Here is an 18,617-nt window from a genome sequence, read left to right on the forward strand (position 1 = left end):
TCTGGCCCCATGCTCTCAGGACCCAGTCCAGCCCCTCAGCCTGACATTTGAGGCCCCATCAGACCTAGTCTTGCCACGTATAGCCCTGTTCCCGCCGCAGTCACCAGCCTTAGCTCTTAACCAAGACACAGGGTTCTCACACTTCCTGGGGACACAGAAAGAACAAGTGTAAAGTCTTTCCCAAGTGCCAGGCAGAGCCCCTCCCAGCTCAGAACTTTCTTGTAGCTCTCCAATGCTGTGTGATAAAATTGAATCCCTCACCATGGCTACAAAGCCAGGGAAAAGCCAGCTTTACTTGAGTCTAACCACAGTCTCTCTTGCTTTTTGCTCCCTGGCTGCCTGTTCTCTTTCGGTTCCCCTAAGACCATGTGTTTCCTCCCACCCGAGCCCTTTGCATCTGACATTCTCTCCCTCTTCCACCATAGGCCCCATGTCCACGCCCCTCTTTCGCTTGACACGTCACTTTTCAACTTGAATGCTGCCTCCTACAGGAAACCCTCCCTAACCATCCGCTGGCCTCATTTCTCTCCCTGCTCTTGCTTACAGGAGCTGTATTTTCTAGCCTCGCTGGAAGAGGTTTCAGTTCCTCCCGGGAGCAAAATGTATTCTTTGCTCCCCAGCAGTGACATAACACATGTGGTTTTCGCTGCCTGGAACACTTTCTCCCACCTAACACCTCCTTCAAGTTCCAGCTCTCACATGCCCCCTCTTGTAGGGAAGTCTTGCCTGATCACCCTGAGTCGGACTTTCAAAGCTTCAAAGCTTCCTCTGCTCCCCCCGTTCCCCTCCCATGACCCTTTGCTCTCCCCACCCTGGCTCTGCCCCCTCTGCCTGTGACCTCCCTATCACAGCCATGATCATTTCTGGGCTGTCACTATCTGATGCCACGTTTGTGAGCCCTGTGAGGGCAGGACCCAGAGCTGGCTCAGTCATTGCTGTGTCTGCCTGTCCCCTCAGCCCAGGGCCCTGGAGGTACTTGGGGAATGTCGAACGATAGAACGCATGACGGATATGCTTGTCTCCCCCCACAGTGTTACCTGTTTCACATGTATGTGGGTGTCCGAGCTGGTGGGGGCATCGGGGATGAGATTGAGGACCCAGCAGGCGATGAATACGAGCTGTACCGAGTGGTCTTCGACATCACCTTCTTCTTCTTTGTCATCGTCATTCTGCTGGCCATCATCCAGGGTCAGTGCGGGTCGGGGCTGTGAGAGTGGGGGCCCAGTACCCAGAGGCAGACTGGCTCCTTTAAGAGTGTGGTCTGCCTGGATTCATATCCTGGCTCTGCCTCTTCCTGCTGTGAGACTTTAGGCAAGTCACCTCGCTGGGCCTCAGTTTCTCCATCTGCAAATGAGGGTATTAACGATCCTAACCTCGCAGGGATATTGTGAGAATTAAGTCAATTCCTAAGTGTTTCATAATAAGTGCTCAATAAACGCTAGGTGTTATTATCTGTCGGAAGCAGGGTGAGATGAGGGAGATGGGGGATGGGACAAGGCTCAGAGGTGGGTAGCCAGACGAGGGAGGAGTCCGAGCCGGGGCAGAGGTTGGGCACTGACTGGCACGTGCCGCCACAGGTCTGATCATTGATGCTTTTGGTGAGCTCCGAGACCAACAAGAGCAAGTGAAGGAAGATATGGAGGTAGGCCGACCCAGAGGGAATCCGGGACCCCGGGGGGTTGAATGGGCCCGGATTCTGATGTCCCCCCCGCCACCCATAGACCAAGTGCTTCATCTGCGGCATCGGCAGTGATTACTTTGATACGACGCCGCACGGGTTCGAGACCCACACGCTAGAGGAGCACAACCTGGCCAATTACATGTGAGCATGGGCCCGTAGGCCAATCAGGGGGTGGGGCGTGGCCGCCGACGGCAAGGGGCGTGACACTGACCAGTTAGGTGTGGTATGCAGGTGAGTGGTTTCCCAGCTAGCCAATCGGGAGAAAGTTAGGGTAGTCCTGACCTATCTCCATGCGCTCCTGCCCTCAGGTTTTTCCTGATGTATCTGATAAATAAGGACGAGACAGAACACACGGGCCAGGTAAGGGGGTGTTAAGGGGAGGACAGTGGGCAGGGACATGGAGAGTTTTAATGTAAGGTCAAGCAGCAGGGGGCAGTAAACAGCTCATGTCAGCATGAGCATTTGAAGATGTGACCAACCAATTCTTCCCATGCCCCAACCCTAGGAGTCTTATGTCTGGAAGATGTACCAAGAGAGATGTTGGGATTTCTTCCCAGCTGGCGATTGTTTCCGCAAGCAGTACGAGGACCAGCTTAGCTGAGACACCCCCAGCTGGCCCTTCACCCCCACCTCAAGTGCCTTATTCTCACAAGTCCCTTAGCCCCCAAACCCTCCCCCAAAGGCATCTGGGGGACAGGTGACCATGTACTGGAGAAATAAAGTCTGTGCTATACCCCTGACGTCATTGTGTTGGGTTCTTGACATGAGGGAGGGGGTCTGGGGGTGGGCACCCAGGAATTCTCCCTCCCCTTTCCCCTCCAGAAGAACAAGATGACAGCAGAGGTTGGAGTCATGTTTATTGGGAGACAAGTGCATGTCATGACCTCTAATGTATGTCCGTTGGGGACGGGGGTGCAGGGACTGGTTCCCAACAACCCCCCCCCCCGAGGGACTCATTCCTGGATGTAGAGGTTGCTGGGGGCAGTAGGATCATCTGCTGGGCGTGTCTCCACCACCACAGGCCTGGGGAAGGAGGAGAGAAGTCAGTCATTCATTGATTTGTTCATCCATTCATCCGCAAAGGAGTTAATGGAGGTGTGGCAGCACCGCGCTGGGCTATCGCTGCGACCACAACATGGTCTCTGCCCTCGGGGGGCTCAATCCAGAACGGGAGACCACCAGGAGTCAGTGGATTACAGGAGTGCAAAACAGCATGGAAACCTATCCCAAAGGGTCAGCCAAGGTGGCCCAAAGAATAGATGGTGGAGGGGCACCCGGGTGGCTCAGTCGGTTCAGCGCCTGCCTTCGGCTCCGGGCATGATGTCCGGGTTCTGGGATCGAGCCCCGCATCGGGCTTCCTGTTCATCCGGGAGTCAGCATCTCTCTCTCTTTCTCCCTCTGCCCCTCCCTACTGCTCGTTCTCTCTCTCTCTCTCTCTCTCAAATAAATAAAATCTTAAAAAAAAAAAAGAATAGATGGTGGAGCCTTAAAATGATTTATGAGGGAACTTGGTGAAAGGTCAGGCAAGGATGTTCTGGGCAGAGAACAGCCTGGGCAAAGGCCTTGAGGTGGGAGAGAGCTCAGGACTTGGCTGCAGAAGTCAAAGTCTTGTGAGCTGTGGCCAGGACTGGGTATTTATCTTGAGGCCACAGGAGTTTTAAATGGGGGTGGGGGGGGGGTGACGCAATGGGACTTAGATTTTAAAAGGCCTCTCTGGCATGTCAAAAGGTCATGCAAGATCCTTAAGGGGCTCTTACTGGTTAAATGTGTTCTTGTGCTTCAATGTAAATAATGATAGTAATATAACCCCCCAGAATAAAATGGAAATCCACAAGACTGTGCTGAAACACACACACACACACACACACACACACACACACACACACACACACACGGGACAGATCCTCCCCACAGTAGCACACCAAGTAATAAGGGCAAAAAGTAGAAATTCACCATTTAGTAACTATCCTCATAATATATTCAGGCAGAAATCGTCAATAGATGCTAAAACCAGTGGGTGGAAGTCTGATGAGAAACAGTATATAGACACACTCTCAACAAATCACCCCAAAAGATACTTATTAATACAAAAAGTAACTTTACAGCAGAGAAACCCGGCTGACTCCACCCTACCCAAAGGCTCGAAGATAACATCACCCGTAGTGGGACAAAGTGACATGTGCCTCCTGATAGGATGCTCTGAGAAGCACATGCCATCACTTCTGTGTATTCCAGCTCAAACTGCTTAACCTAGAAACCTCAAACCCGACAGAAGGACATTCTGGAAAACCACCTTCCTGTACTCTTCAAAAGTATCAAGGTCCTGAAAAACAAAGAAAGCCTGAAGAGTTGTCCTAGGCTAAAGATGAAAGAAACCTGATTTCTACATGCACTCCCTCCCCCAATCATCCTGGGCCAGAAAAAAAAGTATTATTTTTTGGTTACAAAGAGTATCATTGGCGGGGGGGGGGGGGCGGGGGGGCGGGGGCAGGTGCCTGGGTGACTCAGGTCATGTTCCAGGAGTCCTGGGATGGAGCTCCAAGTCGGGCTCCCGTTCAGCAAGGAGACTGCTTCTCCCTCTGTCCCTCACCCCACTCGTGCTCTCTCTCTCTCTCTCCCTCTCCCTCAAATAAATAACATCTTTTTTAAAAAGTATCATGGGCCAACTGGTGAGACTTGAACGGGTGTGTGGATTAGAAGGTAGTGATGTCTTGGTGCTGTTTTCTGAAGTTTGACGGCTGCACTGTGGTCTGCACGAGTAGGTCTTTGTTTTGATTTAGGAAACAATTCACACCCAAATAGTCAGAAAAAAAGTATATACATATGAAAGAGGAAGATAAAGCAAATGTGGTAAAAACAAAACACACCAAAACCCCCCCAAAACAACAAAAAGTTAACATCTGGGGAATCTGGATGGATGACGGGGAGACAAAAATTCAAGATTAATTTTTAAATTTATTTTTGCAACTTCTCTGGGAGTCTAAAGTTATGGAAAATAAACATTGAAAATAAAAAATGAAACAAAAATGTCCCCTCGGCTGCTATGTGGGGAATGGACTATAAGGGGCAGAGACAGAAGCAGGGAAACCAAGAGAGAGGATGTCCAGGCCAAAGACACAGGTGGCTGCAGACATCTCAAGACAGCTCTCCACAGCAGAAGCCCCCTCCCAGGTTCTACGCCCCCATCCCCAAATCCATACCTGGGGGAGCCAAGCAGACGGAAGGTGAGGGTGGGGTCTCTCAGCTCCTGCAACAGCTGGGGGAAAGGTGTGTGTGTCAGTGTCTAGAAGACTCTTCCCCTCTCCCTTAAAGAGAATGGGGGGGGGGGTGTCTCTGAACTTCTAGTCTTAGGTCCAGAAATAACCATTCTTGCTAACACCATTCACCAGCTGTGTGACCCCAAGCAAGTTACCTTACCTCTCTGCCTCAGATTACCAACCTGCGAAATCACAGAACCTTCCTGATTGGTGATCGTGAAGATTAAATAAGATACGCACACGTCCGGGCAGCGTCTGACACATAGTGTTCTATGAGCTAAGGACCATTTTTGGCTCCATTTTCCAGATGAGGAGAGTAAGGCATGGGAGGGTGAAGTCATTTGCTTAAGGTCATTCAACCGGATTCCAACCCAGGCAGTCTGTTCATGCTCTTAACCACTCACATCTCTCTCTAGTGACCCCCATTTTATAGTTGGAGACTGAGGCTCAGAGAGAAGCAGAATCTCTTGCTATTAATTCACATGGAGATCAGATGGAGACGCTTACCTGGTCTGAGCCGGGAGCCCACACCTGCACTCCATGCTTCCAAAAGGCCTGGAGCCGACCCCCGACCATAGCTGGAGGAAAGCGGTGCCCGTTACCCTTGGGTATCAGAGAGCCTCCACTCTGAGCTGGAGGCCCTCCCATCCCTGCACCTACCCACGGCTTCCACCGCTTCAGTCATGGGGATCTCCGGAGTTCGAAGCCCCCGGACTGGGGCTCCCTCCGGGGTCACCAGCTTCAGGGACCCTAGAAGAGGGCAGAGAGAGTGTTTTAAGAGCGAGGCTCGCCAGGAGGGACTGCTGAGGGAACTGGACGATAAATTTATTGAGAAGCAAAGCAGGACGCAGGCCAGGCCTGGAGGGGTTCAGCATTTCTGAGAAGCCCAGGGTCTGCGAGGCGGAGATCCAGGAATAGTGGAGGAAAGAGAGGGAGGAAGATCCTTACCGTCCATCAACACCATCACCTTGTCTTCCTCTACCTGGGTCACCTGTACCGGTCCCCTGTGCTCTGTTTGACGGGAAGAGGTTCAAAAACCAATTCCGCCGAGTTCTGCCTTCCTCCGCTGGGCACCCCCTCGATTCCCAAGCCAGCAGGCTAAGCCCCGCCCATCACCGCGGCCGGACGGGTCCTCAGGCTCACCAGTTGTATCCAAGGCCACCTCTCTTCCCCCGGCCCCAGGTTCAACCCCTTTCCCAATCACACCTCACGGCTAAAGCACCGAGCCCCACCCCTCCCAGCAGCCCCGCCCCCAGCGAGCCCGCCCCACTCACCTGTGCTCATCTCGCCCAGCCAGCAGGACAGCGCGCCGAAGCGCACGGTGTGGAAGAGCACCGACTTCGCCGGCTGCCCCGGGCTCACGCCGATGCAGACGGCGGGCAGCTCGGAGCCCGGCCCGGTGAGTAGCGCGAACACTGGAAGGGGCGTCGGTAGCGGGAACAGCACCTGCTGCAGGGGGCACGGGGCGGGGGGGGGGGGGGCGGACTCAGAGGAGGCGTGGGCGGGGCCTGGGAGGAGAGCCAGCAGGGGGCTTCCCAAGTATTTCCGGGGCCCTCGGTTTGGAGGGATGCCGTCCAGAAACTTCAGGGGGTGAGAGCCCAGAGGAGTGAGGTGATGCCTCCTTAGAAATGGACAGATGTGGCCTTAGAGTTGGCGTGGCTTCTGTTTGGGTCGTGCCGCCTTCATGACCGAAAGGCGGGGCCCCCGGAGGGGCGTAACCTCGAAGGCAGCCAAGGCTCCTTAGACTCAAAGGATCTGAGGGGGGGTCTCCTTGGAGCCCCGGGGGGTGGGACATAGGGCCTGAAACATAATTAGTCTGGGTGAGAGGCGGAGCTTAAGGATCAGGAAGCCCTCCGGAGGGGGAGCCTCCGGCGTCTACCGCAGGTGGGCGGGGCCTCGGGTGGAAGAGGGCTTCGCGAAGCTCCCCGCAGAAGCAGAACGAGTGGAAGGCCCTAGCCACTGAACCTCACAGAGTCCCCAGCCTCTGCAGGGCCCCTACCCGGACCAGCAGGAACTTGTTCATGGGCTGGTACCACTGAAGCAGGACCACGGACGTCTCCAATGCCCCGCACAGGAACGGGCCCCCCGAGCTCGCACCCTCCGCTGTGGAGGTGGGTAGGGATAGGTTAGGGTCAATCCTCTCTTCCCCTCCCCTCCCCGCCCCCCCCCCCCAAAGGGCACACATCTTTCCCCGGACTCTGGACAGCCTGCCTTAACTCTGCAACCCTCTCGGGTACGGTAGATGTAGCCCAAGCCCCGCCCCTGGACTAGCACACACCCCCTTTCAGGTCCACCCAGTTGGGATTCTCTCTCACCCACGCAGCAAGCTCGGCACCCTTTGGTGTCCTGGATCTTGGTGGAGACCATGTTCTTCCTGCAGAAGAAAGCAGGCGTAAATGCGGAGGGACGGCAGGAAGGGGGGACCCCAGGGGTTTGTGGTGCCACTGGGGGCTGGTACCTTGCCAGTAGCCGATGGGGGCTAATGTGGGCGATGGGGCTCCCCGCTCTGGCCTCCTTCCGTTCCAGCAGGCCCAGGATGCTATGAGAATACAGGTGGGGGGTCTTCCCTGCAGTGTGTGTGTGTAGGGGAGAAGCAGGCAGTTATAGGACACCAGACACTCCCACCTTTCCCCGTCCCTTCACTTGGCCCCATCCCTCTGAAACTCCCAAGGCTCCAAGTCTCAAGTACTTTTATTTATTCCTTGTTCACTCAACATATTTTAAATGTGCACCGTAGGCCAGGCACTGTGCTGGGCTCCGGTGAACAACGAGTAAGAGAAGTACGTTCCCTATCCTCCTGCGCTTGCGGCCACATGAGAACCTATGGACTCTTAACCAGTCAGATGAAGTTACACACATTACTAAGTTTAAGAGAAAACCGCTCTAGAAATTCTCCTAAAGTGCGTTGTCACAGATGTGATATTAACTAACTCATGCAGCCTATTTGGCTTGGACTTTCCCCATAGATGAGAAATTCTTTTACACAAAATGTCGAACAGTAACACAAAATTTTAACCTAGAGCTCCTCACTCACTCAATTTTAGTAAAGTGTGGAATAAGTTCTAACCGGCATCTGAACATCAAGGAAATGTAAAGACTCCCTGTAGACCTCACCTCAAAGTGGACTTGAGGTGAACTACTGTGAACCCCATTTCACGGGTAGGGAAACTGAGGCTCAGGGAGCAAGTCCCCCAGTGAAAAAGCGGCTGGGATTTTAACTGCGGGCTCTGTGAAGGGGAGCGTAGTTTTTCCAGCTGTGTCCATCTACCTCCGAACTCCCTCTCAACCTCTTCACTTCTGACCCCACTCCTCCCACCCAACCCACAGGCAGACCTGAGAGAGACATGAGGACGTTGTTGATGGAGTACACCCAGGTAGTCCGGCTGGGAAAGAGCTGCAGAGAACAGGGGAGATGGCTCCCGTAAGACCCCAGCAACCCCCGACTCCAGCCCCCTGCCCTTGGCCCCCGGGGCTCTGTGCTCACCATCTCCAGCGTGGCCTCCTGGTCATTTCGGTTCAAGATGAAAATGCCTTCCTCTGCCCCCAGGAGCAGGTGCTGGTCTGTGGGGACAGACACAAGGACACTGGGACCCACCTCACCCTGTGGGGGCTCCCAGACCCCACCTGTCTGACCCCAAACACTGGTAGTCTGTCCCCCAGCCCTGACCCTCCGTGCTGACACTCCCAGCCTCTGTTTCCCCAAATGTGAACTCAAACCCTAACCCAGTCCCCTGAGCTGGTCTCATTCTCACCTACCCTCATGCTGGGGCTCACAAAGCCTGCAAATCCTGACCCCCCCCCTCACTTTTGACCCCAACATTAGTCATGCTTCCCCAAATAGCCCTCCCAGTTCTGTCCTTCTGTCTTCCCAGTTCTGGTCCCCAAATGCTAATCTTGTCTCAGCACTGATCCTTAAACTTGGGAAATGTGGCTTTTTCTGTCCAGTGTGTCCCCCTCAAATTCTGATGCTGGTTTTTTTTTTTAAATAAGTTTTGGTAATTTTTTTAAAAGATTCAATTTTAAGTAGTCTCTATACCTAATATGGGGCTTGAATTTACAATCCTGAGATCAAGGGTCGCACGCGAGGGAGCCAGCCAGGTGCCCCTAATGCTGCTTCTTTAACATTTACCCCTCACTGACCTTGTCTCCATATCCTTCATCCCCAAACTCTTGCTTTCTGCATTCCCATCCCCAAAACTCCCAACCCCAAAATGCTGATCCCTGCCTCTTTACCATTATCCTCCCACTAAGGTTAATGGGGTCCAACTGTCCCCCATCTTAGACCCCAGACTCAGACTTTTCTCTTATATCTGACATTCCTGGCCCCTGAACTCTTATTTTCCTAGTTTTCACCCTCAAACCCATCTTCACTCTACCCATCTTTGATCCCCAAACCCCAGCTGTAACCCTGGGCTCTGGTCCTGCCTCAGCTCTGCCCCTCCCCATGCTATTGAGACCCTCCCCTGTTCCTGCCTCTGTGCCGCCATTAAGGCCCCTCCCCATCCCCCCTTGCTCTCTGAGCCACTCTGAGAGCCCACCCTTGGTGGAGGGGTGTGTCCAGGCAGCGGTGCTGTGGATTCGGAGGGGGCAGCCGTTGAACAACTTCACGAGAAGGGCACATCCCTAGGCGGCCACAGGGGCAGAGCAGCAGATCCAGAAAAAGGAAGGAGGGGACAGGAAGGGGCAGTGGTGAAGACTCTGACCCAAGAGTGTCGGCATTCAAATCCCACCTCTGCCTCCTCAAACGTTTATCACCTCTGCCTCTGTTTCCCCATCTGTGAAATGGCGGATAATGTCTCTCTCTGGGACCTCTACCTGCATCCGTGAAGGCTCACACCACACAGACATGAGGTCAGTGCCTGGCGCAGAGGCTCTGCTCCCCAAACGCCCCCTCTCGTCATGATCACTCTGCCCGCCCCCACAGCCCGTCCCAGGCATCCCGGGCGCATCGGGGCTGTGAGTCGTCAGCACAGCCAGGCTCACCTTTCTCTTCATCTTTTCCTTCTTGGGGGGTAACAATGGGGGCTGATCGGGCTCCCGGGGGGTTGGGTTCCAGAGTGAGGGTTCTGAGACAGGATGGGGGAAAAATCAGCCCCCAAAGGCCCCCCCTCCCTTGCCCAACCCACACCCCTGATCACCTCCTGCCCCAGCCTGCCCCGTTACCTGAATGGGCAGTTAGGTGGGGGCTGCGGCTGGCCAGGGGAGGCCCAAGATGGGGGGTTCGGGGGGGAGGCCCACTGGCACACCGGACCAGCACCCCTGGGCTCAGCTGTCCCTCATCCCCAGTGCCCCCGGGCCCCTCGTCTGATGGAGAACGGAACTTGGGCTATGGAAATGGAGGAGGAGCGTGGGAAGCACATTAGATGATCTCAGAGGGAGGGCGCCCTGCAATCCCAGCCCTGCCTCCACCAGAACGGACGCTGGTCATGGCTCTGACCCTCCTCACAGTGTCCTGCTACCATCCCAGGCATCAACCCTGACCTCCCCACCCGTCATCAACACACTCCAGCAACTATAGGGTTGATGATGGAGAGCTTCATGCTGAGGGTTCCCAGGACCAGTGCCCATCTGGCTAAATACTTTGAATGCCACCCCCAGGTTCAAGGATGCTGCTTCCAGATCCCAATGTGCTCACCACCCAGTCTCCCAGACTCCAGCCTTAGAGCGCCCAGTATCCCAGCATCTAAGGACCCTGGCCTCCTGGCCCAGCCCCCAGCTCCAGTGGGCCCAGGGCCTTACTTACCTTGGGAGGCAGTGGAGGGGGTGTGTCCTCGGCAGGGGTGGGGCTGGAACACAAAGATGGGGTGAGTAGGCGGGGGTGACCATCACAAGGACTGAGGGCAGATGGGGTGGTTTGGGACTGGAGGTCTGAGGTCATGAGGGCCGGGTGTGACTGGGTCTGGGCTGGAGCTGAGGAGTCAAGCCCTCAGAGGCATGACGATGCTGGCGGCAGCAATGCCGGATGTCACGTGTGGACAGTGCATCCAACTGGAATCTTCGCGGCCACCTAGTGATGCCGAGCACGTGGGCTCCTGGGGGGCAGGTCCTCTCTTGGGGCTGGGTGCTGCTGGTGAGCCCACCGCAGCCGAGATGCGCAGAAGGGACAGGTGGGGGCTGAGGCTGACTGTTGGGGCTGAGGTGGGGTCTTGGGCCGAGGGTCTGGTGTGGGGCAAGTTCTGGGGCAGGGGAGATGCAGATGAAGGCTGGGCTCTGAGGGTTAGGGCTGCAGCGGAAGGCTGGGGGTTGGAGCAACATCTGGGAGCTGGGGGCCAGGACAAGGTGGAGGGTCGGGTGGAGCCAGAGGTTGGCTTTGGTGGCGGGGGTGGGGGCAGTGGGCTTGGGTCAGAGAAGGGGTAAAGGAAGGTGGAGGAACGGGTGGGGGGAGGTGGTATTAAGGGTCTAGTCAGGGGTATGGGATGAGTGGCGGAAGGCAAGTAGGGACTGAGGCTGGGGTCGGGATGGAAGGGAGACTGCGGTTGTAGGAAGGTGGGGTGGCTGAGGGCCAGTGGGGCTGGGGCCACGCCTCTCTTACATGTCCACGTCGTCATAGTCATCATCAGACTCCGACAGGTGCCTCCTGAGGAGTGACAGGCATGACCCTCAGGCGACTCCCCCACATGTCCCAGCCCCCTCCCCTCCGTGCTGAGGGTCCCTGACCTAGGACTGCTGCTCCTGAAGTCTCCAGGGGGCTGTAAGTGGGCCTGTGGGATAGTCAAGGGTCAGCGGTGCCTAGGGGGAGGGGAGGGCATCCGAGGTGAGCAGGGGGAGGCGTCTCACCGTGTGGGGTATGGGTCTGGACTCCATTGCTCTGAGCTTCCGGAACTCCATGTGCCGCCCTGGAAGGGGGGAGGATAACACAGTGAGCTGAGGAGATGGATCTGGGAAAAAAGGAGAATTTGGGGTGGGGGAGGTTCGGGGTCAGGATCTTAGGACCGGAGCTGTCCCATAGGGGGAAGGGTCTTGGTTTCCAGGGGTCTCATTTGGGGGGTCAGGGTTTGGGACCAGGGAGGTGGGGGCTCAAAGTTATAGAGCATTTGTTTTCAGGGTCCATTTGGGTATTGGGGATGTGACAAAGATTTTGGAGGTCTCTTTGGGGGTCCTGGTGTTATGGGAAGTCTCATGGGGTCTGTCTGCAGTTCAAAGAAGTGGGGGGGTCTCTGCAGTCACTCCACAGGTCAGGTGGTGATGAGGTTTTCTGGAGTCTCTCGCAGGGTCAGATAGTGGTGAGGGTCTCTGAGGGTCTGTGTGGAAGTGACAAGGGTCTGCGGGGTCTATCATGAGATCAGACGGTGCTGAGGGTCTCTGGCAGAATCACAGGGATGGCGTGGGTCTCGGATCTATTATAGGGTCAAGGATCCCCAAGCTTAAGGATTCTCTACTCACGACAGCAGTCGGCATCTGGGATCCCTAGAGAGCTGGATCGGTGGGTGGACCGGATCCGCCGGGGGACAGCAGGGGGCACCTGGGCAGAGTGGCAGCCGCATCAGGGCCACGGCCCTCTGGCACCCCTACCACCCTGTGGGCCCAGCTGGGAGCCTCTGGCTCTCCCATACTCCTCTGTGTCCCCAGCCCTGTGCGAAGCCCCGCCTCCCCCCTCCCCTTTTTCCTTTGAAGAGAGGCAGCAGAAAAGCGCTCCGGGCAGGGGTGCGGCCTGAGCAAAGTCTGGGAGTTTCCACCGCTTTGTCCAGGGCGCCCTCACCTCAGGCTCCTCATCTTCAATCTCCACCACAGGGGCCCCCTTCCCTGGATTCCTCAGCTTGTCAAGAAGATCTAGGATCAGGCCTCTATTTAGCCTGGGCTGGGACACCAGCTGGTGCTAGAGAGGGGAGGAGGGGGTCAGCGGACAGAGGGCTGGTGTGGGGGAGAGGCTGGGACAGGGGCCTGAGAACCCATCTATGGGAATCTAGTGGGGAAGGTGCCAAGTGACAGGGAAGACAGGGAACCCTGGGGAACTGAGACGGGAATTTTAAGGGGTTGGAAGGGATTAGAAGAATCTAGAGTTCCCAGCAGGGGCAAATGGAGAATTCCAGAGGTGTCTTAGAGGGGACTGGGCTTCCCCTGGAATTCCAGAGTATACCCACGAATGGGTCTGGGGACCCTGGGAAATTTGTGAGTTGTAACAACTCAGGGTATCTTGGCAAAACGTCTGGGGTACAATTTGGAGGACCTTGGGGGGTCCTGGGGAATTCTGGGGGTAAGAGTTTGGGAAGGGCTCTTCAGGGAAGCAAGGGGATATTTACACTGAGCATCTTGGTGGCACCAGGTCGTTTCTTGGGGTTCTTAGTGAGGGTGACTTTGACAAAGTTGTGGAAAGCAGCCGACCTTGGGAGGAAGAAGCCAAGTTCTGGGGTGAGGAGACCAGAAACTCTCCCATCGGACCCTCAATCCTGGCCCTGCCCTCCCCGCTCCCTCGCCCTCTCCTACCATTTGCCTTTTTCTTTTAGCCTGGGGGGCTGGTAGCCACTCTTCGTCATGAGGAAGAGAACTCTAGAAGAGTAAGGAGAAAACTCGGTGTTCAGACTCCCAAGGGGGGGGGGTCAGACCTCATGGCTCGAGGGGTCCGCAACAGCACGGAGGTCAGCAGAGAGCAAAACAAGGGACAGAACAAGAATGAGGTTTGGGTTTGACAATGTGCTGGGATGCCACGTTCCGGGGGACTCTGTTTGTCACGTGACGGAGCTACGGCAACCATGACGAAGGGAGCCTCCACATAGGGAGTCCCTGCGTTGGGGGTTCCCGGCTGTGGAGGGCTGAAGAAAAGGCTTTCTGGGTTGAGAGGATCCTTGGGGGGTCGCCTGTAGGCAGGGGGTGGGCGGTGCTCCGGGTCTGGGCCAGCTCAGGGCACTGGGGGTACTGGTCAGGCCTGCCTACCGGAGAGGATGCACGTCAAACAGTGGCGGTTGCAGCTCGGCTAGTTCGATGGCGGTGATGCCCAGAGACCAGATGTCACACAGCTCGTTGTATCCCCCCTTCAGGGCCACGGCCGCCACTTCTGGAGCCATCCTGGGGGCAGAGACCCTCAGAGAGCCAGGGGTGACACCAGGAGGGAAAGGGGGTGACTCCCTGGCATGGGCGTGGGGGGCAGGAGAGAGGAGAGTGGGGCACAGAGAGAGCCAGATGCAGAGAGAAACATCAAGGCGAAGAGAGACAGGAATAAAGACAGGCACGGGGAGTTCGAGACAGAGACAGACCGATCAGAAGAAACATCAGCACAAAGAGACCGAGGCAAAAGGAAAACTCAAGAGAGAGCCAACGAGTCAGCAGAATGTTCAACAGGGAAAGGTAGACACAGAGAAAGGAGCCAGGAGGGAGATTCCTAGTGATCCAGGTGGGGACGGCCACCGCTCCCCACTGCACCCCCAGCTGCCCGCCAGGCATCCCTCACCAGTAGGGCGTCCCAATGAAAGAGAGGCGTCGAGCCAGCGTGGCCCCAATCTGGGCTGAGATACCAAAGTCAGCTGGAGGCAGAGAGAGAGACATAGTGACCTGGGGTCCCTATTCCTTTGGCCCCCAGCCAGTCCCCTTCCCCATCCCCACCCACCACACTCACCCAGTCTGACCTCCCCAGCGTCATTGATGAGGATGTTGGCTCCCTGGGGAGAGAGGGGGAAATTAGAGGCTGTCAGAGACACCCCCCAGCCCAACGTTGCCTCCACCCTCTGACCCTTCCCAACCCCATAGCTCAACACCACCCTGAGTCCTCCAAACACCACTTCCGTCTCTTGGGCCCCCCCACAAGGCCACTTTTCTGCCCCTAGACCACCTTAATGTCCCGGTGTATCTTCTTCTGTGAGTGCAGATAGGCAAGTCCCTGGGGAGAAGGGTGCATATGGGGGCTGTGAGTGCCCAGGGGCTGAAGCAGGGCCCTGCCCCAACCCAGGCACAGCCGGTCTCCTCACCTGGAGCACTTCCCGACAGACATAGCTAATCTGGAGCTCTGACAGGGCGCCTGTCACTGCAAAGGTCACAGCGGAGGTGTTGGGGGGGAACCAGGAAACCCGGCCCCAGGAGACCCTGGCCCTCACCCACACCGGCTGAGAGGGTGCCACATGGGGAGGGGGAAACAGATGGGACAAGTGGGAGGGGGAGATAGAGGGGTGGTCAGCGACCAACGCAGGGAACCAGAGGCCAGGAGATAGATTCAGTCAACAGATATTTACTGTGTCCACTGGGTGCCAGGCACTGTGGTGGGCACTGGGGAGACAGCTGTGGACAAAAGAGACAGAGATCCCTGCCCTTGTGGAGAGAACATTCCAGTCAGGGCAACAGACAGTGAACAAGACAACAGCACAGCATCGGAGACGCTAATGAACAGCAAGAAGAAAACTAAAGCAAGAAAGAGCAACAGGAAATACGTGTGGGAAGGGGTATGACATTCTACAGGGTGGTCGGCGAAGTCTACCCTACTCTGACAAGGTGGCAGGGCGAAGATGTGATCGGTCCAGCTCGGAGGGGAACAGAAGAGTTAGTGCAAAGGCCCAGTGGTGGAGAGGTCCTGGTGGGTTCGTAAAGCAGCAGAGTGGGTGGAGCAGACTGGGGTTGGGGGAAAAAAGTGGTAGGAGGTGAAGTCTGGCAGCTTGGGTGCAGGTGGGGGTCACACTGGGGAGCTCGGGCTTCCCTTTGGAGGGAAATGGAAGTCATGGGAGTGTTCTGAGCAGGGGGTGATGGGAGTTTGCAAAATGAGGAAAAGCAGAGGGACACGGACACCGACACACACACAGATAATGAGAAAGAAACAGAAAGACAGAGAAACGGAACAGATTCAAATTGAGACCCAAAAGCACGAAGAAAGACAAACTGAGAGATTAAGAGAGAGACACAGAGGGGGAGAGGGAACGATAGAGAGACAACAGACAGAGAGAAGGGGTCAGACACCAGGTCTGGCAGACCGGCTGGATGAGCCACTTCCTCTCTGAGGGCCTCAGTTTCCCCCTGGCGACTTAATCTGGAATTTTTTCCTTGTCTGACATTTGAGATCTTGGGTTCACGGAGATAGAAGGCCCAAGACAGAGGTGGCCATGAGAAGAACCTGAGAGGTATCAGAGGCCCACCCCATCCCCACCCTCAAATTTTCCAAAAGAGCAAGAAGCAGGCTGAGAGAGAGAGAGAGAGAGAGAGGGAGAGAGTCAGGAATTCATTCACTCAGTCAATGAAAACATGGACCTGGTTATGGGCCAAAAGTGCAGAAATACTCAAACACCTGAACAGACACATTGGTGAGAAAATGCAGACAGAGGAAGATGGGAGGGGAAAACGGAGGGGATGACTGCATGCAGAGAGATTGAGGCTGGACCATCAAGTGTGGGAGGGAAGGGCCCAGGCCCGCTGGGTCACCACAGTATTCCCAGCACCAACCAGGCCAGGCCTGGGCCCCAAGTGGGGCTCCTTGCAGGAAATGTGGGCCAGGAAGACGGTCCCAGAAGACACAACCCCAGAGACACAGGAGGGACGGTGGAGGAGGGGGTGCTCCCTGGATCCCCCTTGCCCTTCCTCTCACCTTGGTAGATGTCCTGGAGAGAACCAGCCCCACAGAATTCCATGCATATCCAGAACTTCTGAAGCCTACAATTCAAGAGTAGTAACATCAGCAGTAATAAATCATCACCTGTGGGACAGCCCCGGCTCACTGCCTGTCTTCTCCCAGCTCCACGAGAACTTTAATGTAACAGCTGTCATCCACCTCCCCTTGCCCACCAGAGTGAGATTATCCCACTTCCATTTTACAGGTGGGGAAGTTGAGGCTCAGAGAGGAAACGTATGTTCAGGGTCAACTGGACTCGAACCCAGGTCTTTGCACTCCTACCCCAGGAGGACTCCGACCTCTGGTCGCTAACCCAGAAGACAGGGCAGATATCTCCCAGGTTGGGCAGGTTTAGGGGGGTAACAAGGGGCCCAGGGTGCCAGGTCTGGGGGGACAGAGGTCATTACTGGGGCATCTGGGATATTAATTTAGGAGTCCAGGGATTTAGGGAATTAAACGAACAGAAAATGGAACTGGGGGACCTGAAGGGCAGGATGACGAAAGATTAGTTTTAGGGGACTGGCTTTCAGGGTTGGTTACTACCAAAGGGATCGCTTTTGGGGATCCCTGCTCAGAAATGGGAGTCCTGGACTGCAGATTACATCAGAGAATACTCTGGTCACAAAAGTGGGACTTCAGACTGGGGATCAAGTGGGGGGGGCGTTTAAAGTGGGGGTCCAGGATTGGAGGTTGGGAATGGGGGTTCGGGGGTAGGGGCTGGGCAGAGTCCCAGGGCAGGTTTGAGGCTCATCACCAGAGATAACTCCCATGGTAGGCCACGATGTTGGCATGCCGGCAAGTTTTCAAGATGAGGATTTCCTTCTGAAGTGTGGAAACATCGTCGTCTGTGAGGAGGAACAGGAAAGAAGAGGCCGCTGTGGGCAGGGAGCATGGGGGAGGCGATCCCGGCGTCCCAAGAGGAGGGGTGGGGGTGTGGAGAGGGAGCTCCTGTGTCCTCACCAGGCTCCGTCTTCACCATCTTCACTGCCACCAGGTCCCCCGTCACCTTGTCGCGAGCCTTGTAAAGGGGAAGTTGGCAGTCAGGCCGGCTCCATTCGCCTGAGGTCCTCCTCAGCATCCCTGAGCCAAAGCCAAGGACTGGGACCCTCTCTCATCCCCTTCCCTTCTTGGGCCTCATCCCAAAGGCTCGCTGGTCTGAGGGTGATGGAGAAGGAGGGGTGTCCTCACCTTGAAGACTTCTCCATAGGTGCCGCCACCCAGCCGCTGCAGCAGGTCATAGTGATCCCGGGGGTCCCTGTTAAAGATGTCGGGGTCCACGAGCTCCATCCCTGGGGGCTGGAGCTGGGCCTGCGCCCAGGGGCCAGCAGGGCCTCAGGGCTCGAGTGTGGCACCTCCCTCCCTCCCCACACGTCCTGCGCCCTACACCCGCCTTGCCTTGCCTCCACCGGCTGTGGCCTCCCCCCTCCCCACTCTCGCTTCCTGCCCCAGCACAGGGCTGTGCAGCCGGCTCCACCCCCTGTCCCCTGGGCCCTGAGAGCCTGTGAGGGGCAGCTTGCCTTGGGACCCAGGGGAGCCCCCCCCCCCACCTCCAGGGCCCAGGGCTGAATGTAAACCAGATGCAAACTATCTTGTGATCTGGGGGGGGGGGCGGGGGGGTCCCTGGCACCCCCTCCCGCATTCTGGGCGGTGGCTAAAAACCACAGTTGAAACTCTGCTGAGCGCTTGAGGGTTTGGCCACCATCCGGAGATGGAGATGGTAGGCCTGCACAGGAGTGGTCGTGCACTGAACATGCCTGGTCCCCGGGGTACATATATGCACTTAGCAGTACCCACCTATGTACCCACTGCGCGCAGACCAGCAGACGTACACACGCCCGGATACCCGTGTGCACACACGTGGATGCACCCAGAGCGCATACCTCCACGCATACGACACATGCTTGTGCATTCACGCCTCAAGTGTGCAGAATCTGTACACATATAATTCAGGACGGCGCACACGGGGCACTCGCCTTCTCCCGCGAGACTGGAGCCTAAAGGGGCCTGAGCGCCATCCGGCAGGGTCCAGGAGCCCTTCAGCCCAGACCGCCCCTGCCAGGCAGAGCGTCAGAGCTCTACGGGTCCCTACTCCTGGAGCTGGGGAGGAGCGTGGGGACGAGGTTCAGGACCCCAGAGCTCAGGATCCTGCTTCAGAGGC

General features: G+C 56.4%; 2 protein-coding genes across 4 annotated transcripts in view; one reads left to right on the top strand and one right to left on the bottom strand.

Annotated features, from left to right (window-relative positions):
* RYR1 (ryanodine receptor 1) overlaps positions 1-2,421 on the top strand; it is a 108,377-nt gene extending 105,956 nt beyond the window's left edge. For both annotated transcript variants that reach the window (XM_045785862.2, XM_087870750.1), the window contains 5 exons: positions 1,032-1,188; positions 1,578-1,642; positions 1,722-1,822; positions 1,990-2,041; positions 2,187-2,421. In XM_045785862.2, the coding sequence (XP_045641818.2) occupies positions 1,032-1,188; positions 1,578-1,642; positions 1,722-1,822; positions 1,990-2,041; positions 2,187-2,282 (471 nt within the window). In that variant the 3' untranslated portion in view covers positions 2,283-2,421. The remainder of the gene's footprint in view (positions 1-1,031; positions 1,189-1,577; positions 1,643-1,721; positions 1,823-1,989; positions 2,042-2,186) is intronic.
* Positions 2,422-2,449: 28 nt separating this feature from the next.
* On the bottom strand, positions 2,450-17,871 carry MAP4K1 (mitogen-activated protein kinase kinase kinase kinase 1). Of its 2 annotated transcripts, XM_045785852.2 has the most exons (31): positions 17,648-17,790; positions 17,420-17,477; positions 17,214-17,304; positions 16,436-16,500; positions 14,838-14,893; positions 14,702-14,749; positions 14,489-14,531; positions 14,324-14,396; positions 13,810-13,941; positions 13,363-13,425; positions 13,179-13,260; positions 12,638-12,754; positions 12,322-12,400; positions 11,716-11,774; positions 11,596-11,639; positions 11,471-11,515; positions 10,682-10,724; positions 10,102-10,264; positions 9,922-10,004; positions 9,477-9,561; positions 8,423-8,499; positions 8,272-8,332; positions 7,397-7,505; positions 7,254-7,312; positions 6,938-7,041; positions 6,213-6,387; positions 5,887-5,949; positions 5,599-5,688; positions 5,446-5,516; positions 4,882-4,937; positions 2,451-2,704 (listed from the first exon to the last, which is right to left on the bottom strand). In XM_045785852.2, the coding sequence occupies exons 1-31, from the start codon at positions 17,744-17,746 to the stop codon at positions 2,635-2,637; spliced, it is 2,463 nt and encodes an 820-aa protein (XP_045641808.2). In that variant the 5' UTR covers positions 17,747-17,790; the 3' UTR covers positions 2,451-2,634. The 2 variants fall into 2 exon arrangements, with proteins under 2 accessions (XP_045641812.2, XP_045641808.2); XM_045785856.2 differs by lacking the exon at positions 5,887-5,949 and having other exon boundaries at positions 2,450-2,704; positions 17,648-17,871.
* Positions 17,872-18,617: the final 746 nt, after the last annotated feature.

Source organism: Ursus americanus, chromosome 21 (genome assembly GCF_024610735.1).
Source record: "Ursus americanus isolate L20-20 chromosome 21, mUrsAme1.1.p, whole genome shotgun sequence".
Taxonomy (NCBI): domain Eukaryota; kingdom Metazoa; phylum Chordata; class Mammalia; order Carnivora; family Ursidae; genus Ursus; species Ursus americanus.